Source organism: Benincasa hispida, chromosome 1, assembly GCF_027475165.1.
Source record: "Benincasa hispida cultivar pf3 chromosome 1, pf3_genome.v1.1, whole genome shotgun sequence".
Classification (NCBI taxonomy): Eukaryota; Viridiplantae; Streptophyta; class Magnoliopsida; order Cucurbitales; family Cucurbitaceae; genus Benincasa; species Benincasa hispida.
Window position 1 is genome coordinate 29901424 of NC_143478.1, and position 16233 is coordinate 29917656.

At 38.4% G+C, this 16233-nt stretch overlaps 1 protein-coding gene across 1 annotated transcript; it reads right to left on the reverse strand.

Annotated features, from left to right (window-relative positions):
* Nucleotides 1-5402: 5402 nt before the first annotated feature.
* Nucleotides 5403-11026, reverse strand: LOC120076502 (uncharacterized). The gene is made up of 3 exons (XM_039030350.2): nt 10957-11026; nt 10825-10894; nt 5403-5988 (listed from the first exon to the last, which is right to left on the reverse strand). The coding sequence occupies exons 1-3, from the start codon at nt 11024-11026 to the stop codon at nt 5403-5405; spliced, it is 726 nt and encodes a 241-aa protein (XP_038886278.2).
* Between the last annotated feature and the right edge of the window lie 5207 nt (nt 11027-16233).

A 16233-nucleotide genomic window follows, 5' to 3' on the forward strand; every position in this document is an offset into this window, starting at 1 on the left:
GCACCACACCCTCTCCTGGCTCGAGAGGGGTTTAGTCATAGTTGGACTATGATCTATTGTTCATTAGAGGGATCGGTAGTACTTAAGGAGTTAGATGTAACTATAGAGGAAAACCGGTAATTTTGGCCCACCTGTACTTACGAGCAATTTGTGAAGGGTCATCGTACTGATGATGGGTAGCAATTTGTGAAGGGTTATCGTACTGATGATGGGTTATATCTAATACGCACATAAATATATCTGTAGTGCGAAAAGTGTAGTTGTTGGTCTTTAGTGGAGTGACCGACAATTAACGGACGATAAATAATTTAATTAAAGAGTTTGATTAATCATTCATATACAATTGGAGCTTCAAACGACAGGTGCATGAGGTCCCCTTGGTAGCTCAATAAGTTTTAATGAGAATCATTTTTTGAATTAATTTGAATTGTTCAAATTAATTGAGGGATTTAATTATATATGATATAATTAAGTTATTTTAATTATATATGATATAATTATTATAATGTATTTGATATATTATAGTATTTGAAAGAGAAAATAAATATTTTAATGAGCTTCAAATATTAATTATATGAATTGGATTCATAATTATTAAATTTAATATAAATGCGATTTATATTAAATGTCATATGAGAGAGAAAAGAAACTATAGGTTATATTGTATATGATACAATATTTAAACTATAGCTTATAAGTTATATACTATATAACATGTAGCTTAATATATATATTATGATAAGTTAGTTATCATGTTTATATATATTAAATATGTATTTTATATAAATTAAATTTATTATTTATATATTAAATTTAATTTATTTGAATTAAGGAAGGAGTTACAACTCTCTCCCCTCTTTTCTCACGTGGGTGGTTGAAGTTTTATGGGCATTTGATAGGAGAGAGTCTCCTTCATCATTGGGCAAGAAAAAGGAATTAAAAAAAAAAAGATACGTTATTGAACAGAGAAAATAATTCTCTCTGTAAGTTTCTGAAAAATTCCTTTCCCTCCTCTCTTCTCTCAAATCATTCCTTCACTAATCAGAAATAGTAGTGGGTTCTCTACCTAAGAATACTAAGATCGCCATTGTGGTAGTACCCGTTGTTAGTTCGAGGGAATCTTGAAGTTTTGTCTTAAAAGGTAAGGGTTTGAAACCCTAAGTTTTTGTTTATAAGTATGTTGTAGTTTATGTAAATGCATAATTTTTGTTTTATTTTCTGTAAAAAAAAAATTATTCTATAAAAAATGGAGATTAGGACGATCCCCCTTCCGCTCAAGGTTCTCTTCATTGAGATCCTTCATATAATTACTTTGAATGTAAACCAACATGTACTCCTTATGACCTTAGTGTTAAGTTGTTCAAGAACACTGGTGACAGTGTTAATCAATCTGAGTATACGAGCATCATGGGTAGTCTTAGATACGTTGTTGACTGCACTATGCCTGACATAGCTTATGCTATAGGATTACTTTGTAGGTTTACAAGCAGACATAGTAAAGAGCATTGGAATGCTATAGAAAGGGTTATGAGGTACTTGAAGAAAACCCAAAACCTAGGATTACATTATCAAAAGTTTCTGCTATCCTGGAAGGGTTTAGTGTGAAGGATCTCATATCGATAGTTCCATGAGCGGGTTCAGATCGCTCCGATTTCACAATGACCGAAACACAAAAGATATACATTCAATACTAACGGTTATGCATATAAACCTAATTATCGTCATGCTCAAAACACAATGAATAAAAGGAAAGGGTTCATACCAGTTGAAGACTCTATTCGCACATTTGAACCCTAAGCATTGGAAAACCTCCAACAGATCTACCAGCACCCGACGAGTATGTCGACTGCAACAGCACGATCAAAACGTACACGAACACTATAGCGTGGACGACACAACCACAAGTGAAATCAAGGTATCCTCGGAGTCAAAAATCCAAAGAGTGGGCTTTGGTGAGTTTGGTAGAGGAAGGAGGATAACGCGTCGTGTAAATGATAAGCAAGTGGGAGATGAAATTGTGCTATCGATAGCGGAAATGCTTATCGTATAGAGGAGCTACACGATCGTGTATGAAAGGCTGAACGATCGTTTAGGAAAAACGTATACGATCGTTTAGAGAAAACGTGAGGCAGATGATCATTTAGACGGATGAGCTTCTATCGTATAGGCTATCGCGATCGTTTTCACGAATTCTTTTGGGCGTGGACGAAATTCTGAATGCACGATTGTGAAAAATGAAAACGATTATCATTTTTAATCCGTTGGTTATCATAACCATCACAGCCCACTTCCCACGTCCGAACGTGGATAAATCATTAATTATCATATAATTAATCAATTAATTAAATTAATAAATATAATCATATTATATTTATATCCTATAGTTTGATATCACATATCTATTATAGTATTTTCTCTTCTACTTGATATAAATCATATTTATATCTAATTTCTTCCAAATTAATGTATCTCATACATTTAGCCAATTATATCATATATAATTAACCAGTCCAATTATATCATATATAATTGAACTTCCTCTTGTCAATTTGAACATTTCAAATTAACCCAAACACCGGTTCTTGACTTTATCCAAGCTACCCAAGTGACCTAATGGACCTGTGGCTCGAAGCTCCAACGCTACGTGAATAGCTGACTAAACTCTTTAGCCACGAGATCCACCATCCATTAACTCTCAGCAATTCCACTAAAGACCAATAACTGAACTCTTCTTACCACAGATATATTTATGTGTCCATCGGATATAACCAATCATGAGTACGATAACTATTCACAAATACTCGTAAGTACAGGTGGGCCAATTTATACCTCTGTAGTTACATCTCACTCCTTAAGTACCACTGATTCTGTAATGACCCGACCCCCTAGGACTTAGGTAAGGCCGTTACTAAAATAAATGTATGCATAGGATTTGAAAATGACGCTCATTTATTTGAAATAAATGTTAATTAGATAAGAGAAGTTCAAAAGCCATTTATTAAATGCAATTGTTAAACAATAATAGGGTACCCATGATTCGTAAAGGCTATTAAAAGTATATAAAAGACATAATCATTAAAAATAAGTTTAAGACGGTAAAACTAAATTTCAAGGGAAAAAAATATAAGGACTCTAAATTTCATAATGCGGAAGCGTAAAAACTAATCCCAGTGGCTCGATCACGAATTTCGCTGCGCCATCGCCGGTGCATCTCTACCCTTACCTGAAACATCAACATAAGAAAGAATGAGTATGAAATACTCAGTAAGTAGCCCCACCATTGGGGTCAGGCTAGGCATCTATGTCTTCTAGATACCCGCATATGACACATAAATACATGAAACAGGCAAAAAACTGAGTCCTATCCTATTGTAGTTAAGTATGCCCACAAAACTGGTGAATCCCGGAGGAAACACAAAACTGGTGAATCCCGAAGGAAACACAAACTGGTGAATCCCAAAGGAAACACAAAACTGGTGAATCCCGAAGGAAACACAAACTGGTGAATCCCGAAGGAAACACAAAACTGGTGAATCCCGAAGGAAACACAAATTGGTGAATCCCGAAGGAAACACAAAACTGGTGAGCATCTAATTAATCAATGAGGATATTCACACAGTCTCAACGTGCTAAGATTCAACATTGTACATTTCTAAAACATACATAAAAATCCTTGATACTATGGCTTCATTACATACATATATTTCTTAATAACATATTATACATCATCCATGTATAACTTACATCATAAATCCACAACATGCAAGTATGCCTCAACACCAGTAGATCAGACATCGACATATGAAAACACATACTATCACATACTAACGATCAAGTACTTAGGTGTGTATGTAAATAAATCAGAATTCGTGCCAGAACATACTTTGATTCAGGTCATACTATCAATCAACATGCTAACATTTACTATAACATACACTTATCATGCTAGCATACAACTAAAGCCTGGCCCGTGGGCAGTTCTAGTGGTAAGATTACTTACCTTAAATTTGGTCCCAAATTAACCCGAGTAATTAACCTTCTTACAACTCTTAGAAGACTTTGAATCCACCCTATAACATACATTACAAATATTAATTTAGCACCCCTAGTCCAAAAATAATAAATCCAAAGTTTTAAACTCGTCTTTGGGGTCTAAATCTAATTAACCAAATTAAATCAAATGACCACAAATTTCACTTACCGAAGTCGCAGCTTGGTTCGAGGCCAGTTCCAAAGTTCTATTTATTTGTCCAAACTGAACCTAAATTAAAACCAAAGTGTAATAACTAAATTTTTAACGATTACCCTTAATAAAAAAGGGAACCAAACCAACTACTCACCCAAAACTTACCAAAATTAACGGAACCCATAATCTTGTCGGTAGCACCCAAAAGACTTTAAAATGCCTCCAAACTTTGTATCTAAAATCCAAAATCACAATTAATCCAGTAATTAGGCCCATAATTGGTTGGTTATTCAAAACCTGAACCACAAATCCTCAAATTTCTAACAAAACTCACCCAAACTAGTAGATCCAGCAAGTGGCGATGACATCCTGCTTGACGGTGGTATCGGAGTGGAGTCGCACAACCTAGGCAGCAGCGACTCGTAACTAGATGCGGCAAGCTACAGATTCTTGGGTCAGAGAGAAAGGCGGGCGTGTGAAGCTCTCCGTCGAGTGGTGCATCGTTGGCGGGAGTCGAATCCAGCCGACTGAGAAAGCGGCGGTGCCAGATCGCGAACGGCGAGGTGGCGCTTCAGATCTGGATTTTCCGGCGGGGTCGACACGAAGGTAGAGGGCAAGCGGCTGGGTCTGGGACTAAGACAGCTAGGACGTGCATCTCATATCTATGACTCTATGTCGACTTCAGCGGCTGGGAGGAAGCGCCGACGCAACGAGCAGTGCGAAAGAGGGCGAGCGGCGTGAGAGGCAAGCGGTGCGGAGGCTGGGTCGGCGGTGTGGCTGGGAGAGTTTCGAATCAGATCTGGCGGTTGACGAGGTTGGGTGACTGAGGCGGAGCGATGGAGGTCGGGGAGGGGGGTCTCGATGGCTGCTAGAAGAAAGGGGGAAAGAAAGAAAAAAGAGATAAAAAAAAAGAAAGAAAATGGAAGGATTAAATAAAATAAAAATAAAATATTTTATTTTATTTTATTCTTCTCCTAATCCCCATTATTTTCTTAAATTCCCTCATTTTCCAATTTGGAATTAATTCCTGCCATCAATTTCCAACATAAATTTCCAACATAAATTTCCAACTTCAATAATCAAATTCCAGTAATTACTCTTAAATGTCCAAAATTCCAAAAATTTCCCCAATTAATATAAATTAATGAAATTACACTACAACAAAATTTTGAGGTGTTACATTCTTCCCCACTTACAGAACTTTTGTCCGCGAAAGTTACTGTTGGAACAACTCCGGGTACTGGATTCTCATCTCATCTTCTCGCTCCCAGGTGGCTTCCTTGAACTGACGATTCTGCCATAACACTTTTACAAAAGTTATCTCCCTATGGTGCAATGTCTTTACCTTTGTGGCGAGAATTTCTACAGGTTTCTCCTCGTAGCTCAATTTGTCATTCAACTGAAAAGGCTCAAAATTCACTATATAGAACGGATTTGTCACATACTTTTTCAGCATCGAAGCATGGAAGACATTATGGAATGAAGACAATGCTGGAGGTAATGCCAATCGGTAAGCTACGGGGCCAATTTGCTCTAAGACCTCGAAAGGTCTAACGAACCTCAGACTTAGCTTCCCTTTCCTGCCAAACCTCAGAATACCTTTCATAGGTGCCACCTTTAAGAATACTTTATCATCAGTCACAAATCCCAGGTCCTTACGTCTCAAATCAACATAACTCTTCTGTCCGCTTTGAGTTGTTTGCATACAAACCCTGATCTTCTGCATTGCCCTCTTCGTGGTTTGTACTAGCTCATGTCCTAGCAACTTCCTCTCACCAACCTCATCCCAGCATACTGAAGACCTGCACTTCCATATAGGGCCTCAATGGTGAAGTGCCAGTGGCAGTCTGATAGCTATTATTATATGCAAATTCCATTAAATGTAAGTGAGGGTCCCAACTCCCTGAAAAATCTAGTGCCCAAGCGCACAACATATCTCTCAATATCTGGTCCAGACATTCTATTTGACCATCAGTCTATGGGTGAAAATTGTACCAAAATCCAATCGAGTACCCAATGCTAAATGGAGACTCATAAAAAAAAAACTAGATGCAAAACGAGGGTCATCGTTTGACATAGCTAAAACTAGTACCAAAAGTGGTGTAACAACCCTTTCTATAAATAAATGTTGAAAATCAGCAACACTTCTACACGTTCGAGCTGAGAACTGTGAAAATGGTCATGAAGTTAAGAAAGTCTTATATACCAAAAACATATATCTGAGCCTACCATGTCACAAGGAAAACTTCATACGAGCAGTGAAGAAACTGGTCATGCTATATAATGCGTCATCTGAAGATATGTACCAGTACAAATCTAGTCAACTAAAAACTGCTTCTACTCTAGAAGCGCCGACTGTGATGTCTTTCTTAGGATCTACATGTCTGAGAATAACTATGTCTAATTAAGTCTCACATTCAGCAGAAATTCATCATGAGGCTCTATACTGCCATGGGCTATAAAACTTGCTTTAGCCAATCCTCATATTATTCCTCAGTCTTAAAACAATTATATATCATTGCGTAGACCCTGTTGCGGATGAATCTAAAATTCCCTCTAAAAATGAGGTTTTGAAGTCCCTGGATGCTAAAGCATTAGTCAATTGATAAAACAAAATTCTATAACCTCGTAATAGCCGAAATTGTCCCCTGAAGTTCGTTTTTTTTTTTACGATAAAACCTTCTTGACTCATAAGTCGTAGCTTGAATTACTCGTACTCCCCAGAGCTAGTTAACTCATTGTCAATGCAAGGGAAAACATATTATATGGTACTGCTCCAAACCCACTTATAGCAACTTCTTGCTATCAACTCAACTTTATTACCAGTCTATCCCTTATGTCAACGGTGATATTGGAAGATCCAACTTACTTCCTTTTTCTGCATATACCACTTTTGCCTATCTTGAGCTGGATTAATTTCCTTTTTCAATCAAATTAATGGTCTTGCTAGTTCATGTTTCCAACTTGCACACAAATTCAAAATCCCTTAAATCCTACTAATACCCTCAATGATTTATCTCTTAACTAATGAAGCCTCAATATACCATATCAATAGTTCTCGATCATGTTTATCCTTTCTCAACCTTCTATTTCGACAACAGATTCTTGTGTTAAAACAAAGTTCCATACCAAATCATCTATGTAAGCTATCTTTCCATCTAATACATATTGTCCTAAAGTCCCACATGATCATTAGATATTTTTCTTTTACACCAAAACAAATACCTTGTAACCCCTCTTATCAAGCCTTCAAACCATACTTAACTAGGAGTTTCGAACACATTAAATTTCTTTCTCTTTCCAAAAGAGTAAACTTTCTTGGATACTTTTCTCTCATTCACCCTTATCTCTGATAAAACTACTAAATTCAAGACACCTTTTTTTTTTTTTTTTCACTTTCCATGTGGAACATAATCTCTTTATTAAATTATATTTTACTTAACTCCTCCATAAATCTTATCTCTCTCATTAAGAATTCTACAAGATGGAAATCTTGTAGAATTCTCTTTGCAAATTTGCATACTTTTAAACTCCAAAAGACTTTTGTTTCTTCAAATTTGCCTAAATTAGATCTCCTCATCACAATAAGACTCCGGTTTTTGTCTAGGTATACTAGAATAATCCTTCAACCTAAACAAATAATACCTTACTTTATCCCCTTTAAGTCCAAAGTCATGTCCAACTATTTTAGCTTCCTTTAATGACATCAACTTAGCTAAATATTCCAAAATAATTCTTCATATCATCACATATACTTTATCTACTCCATCAAGTTGTAGTATTATCCAAGTGATTATGACTTATGAATCCTTTCTAAATTTCTTCTCAAAATGTTGGGTTTTTAATATCTTAAAACCTTTAATAAATCCATCGTCTCTTCTTCTTATTCTTCATATCCATAAAACAATTTTTAACCTTATTTTCGAGAAGGTGCCATGTGAAGGAATTTATTTATACTGTCTCTAATTGCACCACAAAACATAACACTAGTCCTTAATGAATTCTTGTCAAGACAATTTTATTCCTAGGCTTAAACATATACATACCTTTATTTCTAAACTGTCATAACTCTATATAGTTTCATCAAACTTTAAGATCTCTGAACTGAGGTATATGTATTTATTCGTTTCTAACATAATTTCCATGAGATAAACTAGTGCCAAGTGACCTTATAATTTATTTTATTTTATTTTTCTCCTTTTGTAGGTCATACCTGATAATCCTCTTATAATAACTTCTAACGAGTCACTGACCTAGCATTAGAACCTGGTGCATTTTAAGCTAAACAAATATTTTAATGCACAACTATCATAAAACTTGTAATTGATAGGACATACTTGTCGATGACGAGGAATCCGTTCATGGGCCACAGGGACAATCTAGACTTACATAGTAAGTCGGTCTACATAACCCAAAACATGGGCTCTGATACGACCTGTAACGACCCGACCCCTTAGGACTTAGGTAAGGTCGTTACTAAAATAAATGCGTGCATAGGATTTGAAAATGACGCTTAATTTTTTTTGAAATAAATGCTGATTAGATAAGAGAAGTTCAAAAGTCATTTATTAAATGTAATTTTTAAACCAATAATAGGGTACCCATGATTCGTAGGCTATTAAAAGTATATAAAAGACATAATCCTTAAAAATAAAGAAAAGGCCCCTTCCTATATCGTATCGAGAGATAGGCTCAGGCGCCTTTACTAATATTCTAAAAGAGGGCCATGCTTTGATTCGAAAGCCCTAGCCTGAATCCCCAGTAGGTGTCGCACTCCAACTTGCTTAATATAACAAAAAGGAATCCAGTGAGCAATCTTAATAGCAGTAGTGAATAATGCCATGTCCTAATATTCTCACTCCTGAAAGCAAGTCAAGCCCGCACTTCGCCATAAGGCCAACACTCTCTCCCAAATGCTATTTGCACCAGAAGACGAGATGAAAGGAGCGGGCATCATAGACTTTCCTTTTTCTCGGTAGCTAGATCAAGAGTCAGATCAGAGTGCAACCCGATAGCTGCAGAAGTAGGGATAATGGCACCAGAAACTATATCGGGAGTTACTCCACGTATTGCTTGACGTAAAACATCTCGTGGATTTGTTTGTCTTTTGTTGAATCTTTTTAATGGTGATAAGCCAATGATTTTTTTTCGTGTTTCAGAATACGGCCAAGTGTAGTGTGGTGTAGTAGTAGGCACTTCTAGGCCCCTTCCCGGCGAGTACATTCACCTACTCCTCCAAATACGGATACACCTCCATGAGCTTTGGCAATGTTGTTGATCAATTCCATAATGAGTAAAGACAGTAAATCTAAATATTAAAAGAAAAAAATATAAGGACTCTAAATTTCATGATGTGGAAGAGTAAAAACTAGTCCCAGTGGCTCGATCACGAATTCCGTTGCACCATCGCCGGTGCATCTTTACCCTTACCTGAAACATCAACATAAGAAAGAATGAGTATGAAATACTCAGTAAATAGCCCCACCACTGGGGTCAGGCTAGGCATCTATGTCCTCTAGATACCCGCATATGGTACATAAATACATGAAACAGACAAGAGACTGAGTCCTATACTATTGTAGTTAAGTATGCCCACAAAACTGGTGAATCCCGAAGGAAACACAAAACTGGTGAATCCCGGAGGAAACACAAAGCTGGTGAATCCCGAAGGAAACACAAAACTGGTGAATCCCAAAGGAAACACAAAACTGGTGAATCCCGAAAGAAACACAAACTGGTGAATTCCGAAGGAAACACAAACTGATGAATCCCGAAGGAAACACAAACTGGTGAATCCCGAAGGAAACACAAAACTGGTGAATCCTAAAGGAAACAAAAAACTGGTGAATTCCGAAGGAAACAAAAACTTGTGAGCATTTAACTAATCAATGAGGATATTCACATAGTCTCAACGTGCTAAGATTCAACATTGTACAGTTCTAAAACATACATAAAAATCCTTGATACCATGGCTTCATCACATACATATATTTCTTAATAACATATTATACATCATCCATGTATAACTTACATCATAAATCCACAACATGCAAGTATGCCTCAACACCAGTAGATCAGACATCGACATATGAAAACACATACTATCACATACTAACGATCAAGTACTTAGGTGTGTATGTAAATAAATCAGAATTCGTGCCAGAACATACTTTGATTCAGGTCATACTATCAATCAACATGCTAACATTTACTATAACATACACTTATCATGCTAGCATACAACTAAAGCCTGGCCCGTGGGCAGTTCTAGTGGTAAGATTACTTACCTTAAATTTGGTCCCAAATTAACCCGAGTAATTAACCTTCTTACAACTCTTAGAAGACTTTGAATCCACCCTATAACATACATTACAAATATTAATTTAGCACCCCTAGTCCAAAAATATTAAATCCAAAGTTTTAAACTCATCTTTGGGGTCTAAATCCAATTAACCAAATTAAATCAAATGACCACAAATTTAACTTACCAAAGTTGCGGCTTAGTTTGAGGCAAATTCCAAAGTTCTATTTATTTGTCCAAACTGAACCTAAATCAAAACCAAAGTATAATAACTAAATTTTCAACGATTACCCTTAATAAAAAAGGGAACCAAACCAACTACTCACCCAAAACTTACCAAAATTGACGAAACTCATATTCTTGTCGGTAGCACCCAAAAGACTTTAAAATGCCTCCAAACTTTGTATCTAAAATCCAAAATCACAATTAATCCAGTAATTAGGCCCATAATTGGTTGGTTATTCAAAACCTGAACCACAAATCCTCAAATTCCCAACAAACTCACCCAAACTAGTAGATCCAGCAAGTGGCGACGACATCCTGCTTGACGGTGGTGTCGGAGTAGAGTCGCATAACCTAGGCAGCAACGACTCGCAACCAGAGGCAGAAAGCTACAGATTCGTGGGTTAGAGAGAGAGAGGCGGGCGTTTGAAGCTCGCCGTCGAACGACGCATCGCTGGTGGGAGTTGGATCCAGCCGACTGAGAAAGGGGCGGTGTTGGGTTGCGAACGGCGAGCCGACGCTTCAAATCTGGATTTTCCGGCGGAGTCAACACGAAAGTAGAGGGCAAGTAGCTGGATCTAGGACTGAGACAGCTAGGACGTGCATCTCAGATCTATGACTCGGTGTCGACTTCAGCAGCTGGGAAGAAGTGCCAACGCGACGAGCAGTGCGAAGAAGGGCAAGCAACGCGAGAGGCAAGCGGTGCGGAGGCTGGGTCGGCAGTGTGGCTGGGAGAGTTTCGACTCAGATCTGGCGGCTGACGAGGCTGGGTGACTGAGGCGGCGGCAGAGCGATGGAGGTCGGGGAGGGGGGTCTCGGTGGCTGCTAGAAGAAAGGGGGAGAGAAAGAAAAGAAAAAGAGAAAGAAAAGAGAGAAAAAAAAAAAGAAAGAAAAGGGAAGGGAAGGATTAAATAAAATAAAAATAAAAATAAAATATTTTATTTTATTTTATTCTTCTCCTAATCCCCATTATTTTCTTAAATTCCCTCATTTTCTAATTTGGAATTAATTCTTGCCATCAATTTACAACATAAATTTCCAACTTCAATAATCAAATTCCAGTAATTACTCTTAAATATCCAAAATTCCAAAAATTTCCCCAATTAATATAAATTAATGAATTACACTAAAACAAAATTTTGAGGTGTTACAGATTCCTCTAATGAACAATACAACATAATCCAACTATGTGTGAACACCTCTCAAGCCAAGAGAAGGTATGTGGCGCCAGATCGTTCAAGCCCCGGAATCAGCCCTTAAGGGAGCCATCTATCTACTTACCCTTGCCTCGGGGAATGAGTAAACTCCATCTTGTGTAGCTAAGTTCCCAGCTCTCAAATTAGACAAATCCTTAAAATGGTAGGTTTGAATCAGCAATCTGGCCACTCCCACCCATACAAATCAAAGGACCGCCCTCAATAGCAGGAGTTCCAAGCTCACTCAGGATTGAGGTCATGTTACCTATGGGCATCCTAGTGAAGTGAAGTCTATGTCATGAACGATGTTATATAACGAGACATTAACACTTCGCCATCAGGTCTTATACAAACTCTTTGTATAGGACGCCCCCGCTCGCATGTCCTCAACACGAATGATCAGGATCAGACCATCTGTGACAAATCATAACACTTGTGACCATTCCACAAAGCGGGTCTCATCCGTAACATTACCAGGATAAGGTTTCCCTCTTTTATCCATTTACTACAGACTATTTTGGTTATCACTAAAGACATTTTCCACTTGTATGTCACCACATACATGCTTGAGTCACATACAGATAACCAGGGATTTTATGTTTATTGGTTTGAGGTAAAGCAAATAAAACAATTAACTGAGTAAAATACAAGATGTGAAGTAAATATCATATATTAACAACACAAGTGTTCGTACATACTGTTTACAAACTACAAGACACGAGACTTTAGGGCATCAACCCCAACAATCTCCCACTTATCCTAAAGCAAAGTGGGATGTACAAAAACTTAGTACAAAACAATAAATTAGGGCATAAAAGCCTAGTACAATAAAATCTCTCACTTACCCTAGTTCAGCCGCGGGCGATCATGTAGTACCCATGCTCCGTAGGTGACCCTCAAACATTGTAGCCGTGAGAGCCTTCGTAAATGGGCCAGCAACATTGTGCTTCAAAGCGATCTGCGTGACGATCACGTCCCCTCGATGCACTATCTCGCGGATCAGATGATACTTCCGCTTTATGTGTTTATTGCGCCGGTGACTCCTTGGCTCCTTGGAGTTCACCACTGACCCACTATTATCACAATAGAGGGTAATGGGCCTAGAAATATCTGGAATAATTTTCAGGTCTGTCAAGAACTTTCAGAGCCAGACGACCTTCTTAGTAGCTTCGCAAGCCGCTACGTACTCCGCCTCCATAGTGGAGTCGGCGATGCACCCTACTTAGTGTTTCGTCACACTACAGCTTCTCAGTTAAAAGTAAAGACTGACCCTAATGTGGACTTGCGAGAGTCCTTATCAGTCTGAAAGTCAGAATCCGTGTATCCTGTAAGGATCAAATCCCTCGAACCATACGCAAGCATGTAGTCCCTCGTTCTCCGAAGATACTTGAGGATATTCTTCATTGCGGTCCAGTGACCCTGGCCTGGGTTAGACTGATACCTACTGACTATGCCCACAACGTAGCAGATGTCTGGACGAATACAGAGCATCGCGTACATCAAATGCCAACGGCAGAACATATGGGACCCGTCTTATCTCCTCAACCTCTTGAGACGTCTTAGGACACATTTCCTTAGACAAAGTGACTCCATGCTTGAACAGCAGTAGGCCCCTCATGGAGTCCTACATCGAGTACTTGAGCAATATCTTGTCAATGTATGATGTCTGAGACAGTGCTAGCACTTTGTTCTTTCGATCCCGAAAGATCTGGATACCTAGAACAAATTGATCCTCTCCCAAATCTTTCATTTGGAATTGGGTAGCTAGCCAGTTCTTAACTGCAGTCAGTAAACCTACATCATTCCCAATGAGTAGTATATCATCTACATACAACACTAAGAAGAATATTGAAGCGTTGATGATCTTCTTGTAGACACAAGATTCATCAACGTTTTGGTCAAAGCCATATGACTTGATCGCAATATCAAACCATATGTTCCAAGATCGAGACACCTGTTTCAATCCATAAATGGATCGATTCAGTTTGTAAACTTTTTGCTCTTGACCTTGGGCTATGAATCCCTCGGGCTACACCATATAAATGGTCTCCTCAAGATTTCCATTCAGAAAGGTCGTCTTGACGTCCATTTTCCAGATCTCATAATTATAATAAGCTGCAATGGACATGAGGATGCAGATCAACTTTAACATGGCAACAGGCGAGAAAGTCTCCTCATAGTCGACTCCCTCTACCTAGGTATAACCCTTTGCCACAAGTCGAGCCTTGAAGGTCTGTACCTTCCCATCAACACCTCGTTTGCACTTGTAGATCCATTTACAACCTATAGGGCGAACCCCATCAGGTTGATCTACAAGATCCCATACTGAGTTGAAATACATCAACTTCATCTCGAGATCCATGGCCTTGACCCATTCATCTCGGTCAACATCCTTCATTGCCTTCTTATAAGACAACGGATCCTCAATGTCGCCACCTGCTACCATAGCAAGGATTTCTGTGAAACCCAGATAGCGAACGGGTGGGTTCGCAACCTTCCCATTATGTCGAGGTTCCTTCAACTCTTGAGGTGGAACCGACCTACTGGATGAACTCCCATCAACAACTTTTGTTGATGTAGCAGGCTTTTCAACAACTCTTGTTGAAGTTTCAGTAGTTTGATTGGAAAGCTCACGTAACACGACTTTGCTTCGTGGACTGTGCTATATTATATGATCCTCCTCTAGGAAAGTAGCGTTTGATGAAACAAACACCCTATTTTCCATTGGATCATAAAAATAACCCCCTCATGTACCTTTGGGGTAGCTTACAAAGAGGCATAACCTCGACCGTGGTTCCAACTTCTTGGGATTAGGCTCAAGCACATGTGTAGGGAAACTCTAAATGCGGAAGTGACGTAAACTAGCTTTACGCCCGTTCCTCAACTCCATAGATGTTTTGGCAAAACTCTTGAAGGGAATACAGTTAAGTATGTACACCGCAGTCTCCATTGCGAAACCCCAAAATGAGTCTAATAAGGAAGCGTAACTCATCATCGAGCGAACCATGTCTAACAAGGTCCTATTTCTCCGCTACACCATTCTGCTGAGGTGTACACGGTGCTGAGAATTGGGAAACGATTCCATGTTCTATCAAATAGTCCTGGAATGCAGAGTCCAAAAACTCTCCCCCTCGATCCGATCTAAGCGTTTTAATCCGTCTATCTAATGCATTTTCAACTTCAGCATTGAACTCTTTGAACTTTTCAAAAGATTCAAACTTCCATTGCATAAGATAAACATACCCATACCTGGAGTAATCATCAGTAAAACTGATAAAATACTCATAGCCACCTCGGGCTCGCACATTCATAGGACCACAAAGGTCAGAATGTACTAACTTAAAAGGCTCATTGGCTCTAGAACCTTTTCCAGTAAAAGGTCATTTAGTCATCTACTCTCGAGGCAAGATTCGCACACTGGTAAAGAATTTTCTTCTAACTCACTTAGAATTCCATTATTCACCAATCTCTTAATTCTATTGAGATTGATGTGCCCTAAATGTAGATGCCAAAGTTGGGCATTTTCTTTTAGAGAAATTCGTTGACGTTTTGATTGAGGCACGACAGTTCTAAACATTTCAGTATTATAGAGGGAATTAATGGCTAATGACCTTAGCACATATAAATTCGATTATAGATTTGCTGTGCAAATAAAAACACCATATTTATGAATAAATGTTTTATTCAAACCAAAGGAAACAATGTATTTACATTGCAATAAACACTTTAAAGAAATAAGGTTCCTTTTTAGGCCAGAAACAATGTATACATCATTTAAAATTAGAAACCTATTCTGTAAAGCTAACTAAAGTCCTTCCACTGCCACAACTGAGACGATGTGCCCGGTGCCTATTCGCATCGTCATCTCACCAGCCTCTAGCTATCGCCAGGATCTAATCCCCTGAAAAAAAAAGAACAAACATGGTTTGTGGCGCCTGAATCAATTATCCAGGCAGAATCATCATTTTCCATTAAACAAGTTTGAAGCACAAGTAAATCATATTTACCTTTATCCACCTTGGCCTTAGCCTTAGCTGCTTTCTTCTCCTTCAGATAACGAGGACAGTTCCTCTTCTAGTGTCCATCTTGATTGCAATGGAAACACTTTCCTTTAGCAACTTGTGAACGCCTCCATGGGGCGACAGACGGTGGGTTGGCAGGTTCCTTCCCTTTTCCCTTACCACCCTTCTACTTCTACTTCCCCTTTGCAGAGTTAGAAGTAGAAGGTGCAGACTTCGTTCCTAAGGTCGAACCTCTATGGAATGTCCTGGAGGATGAAGCAACATTTGCCTCACCCTTCTACCTCTCCTTACTTTTCAATAAAGATT

What these genes read in the sequence shown, in the direction of transcription:
- LOC120076502 (XM_039030350.2), bottom strand. Translation starts at nt 11,026, where the DNA reads ATGTCGTCGCCACTTGCTGGATCTACTAGTTTGGGTGAGTTTGTTGGG. An exon ending in TTTGAGGATTTGTGGTTCAG is followed by an intron (nt 10,895 to 10,956) that starts GTTTTGAATAAC and finishes TTTGGATTTTAG; the next exon opens with ATACAAAGTTTGGAGGCATT. An exon ending in TATGAGTTTCGTCAATTTTG is followed by an intron (nt 5,989 to 10,824) that starts GTAAGTTTTGGG and finishes ATGGAAGTGCAG; the next exon opens with GTCTTCAGTATGCTGGGATG.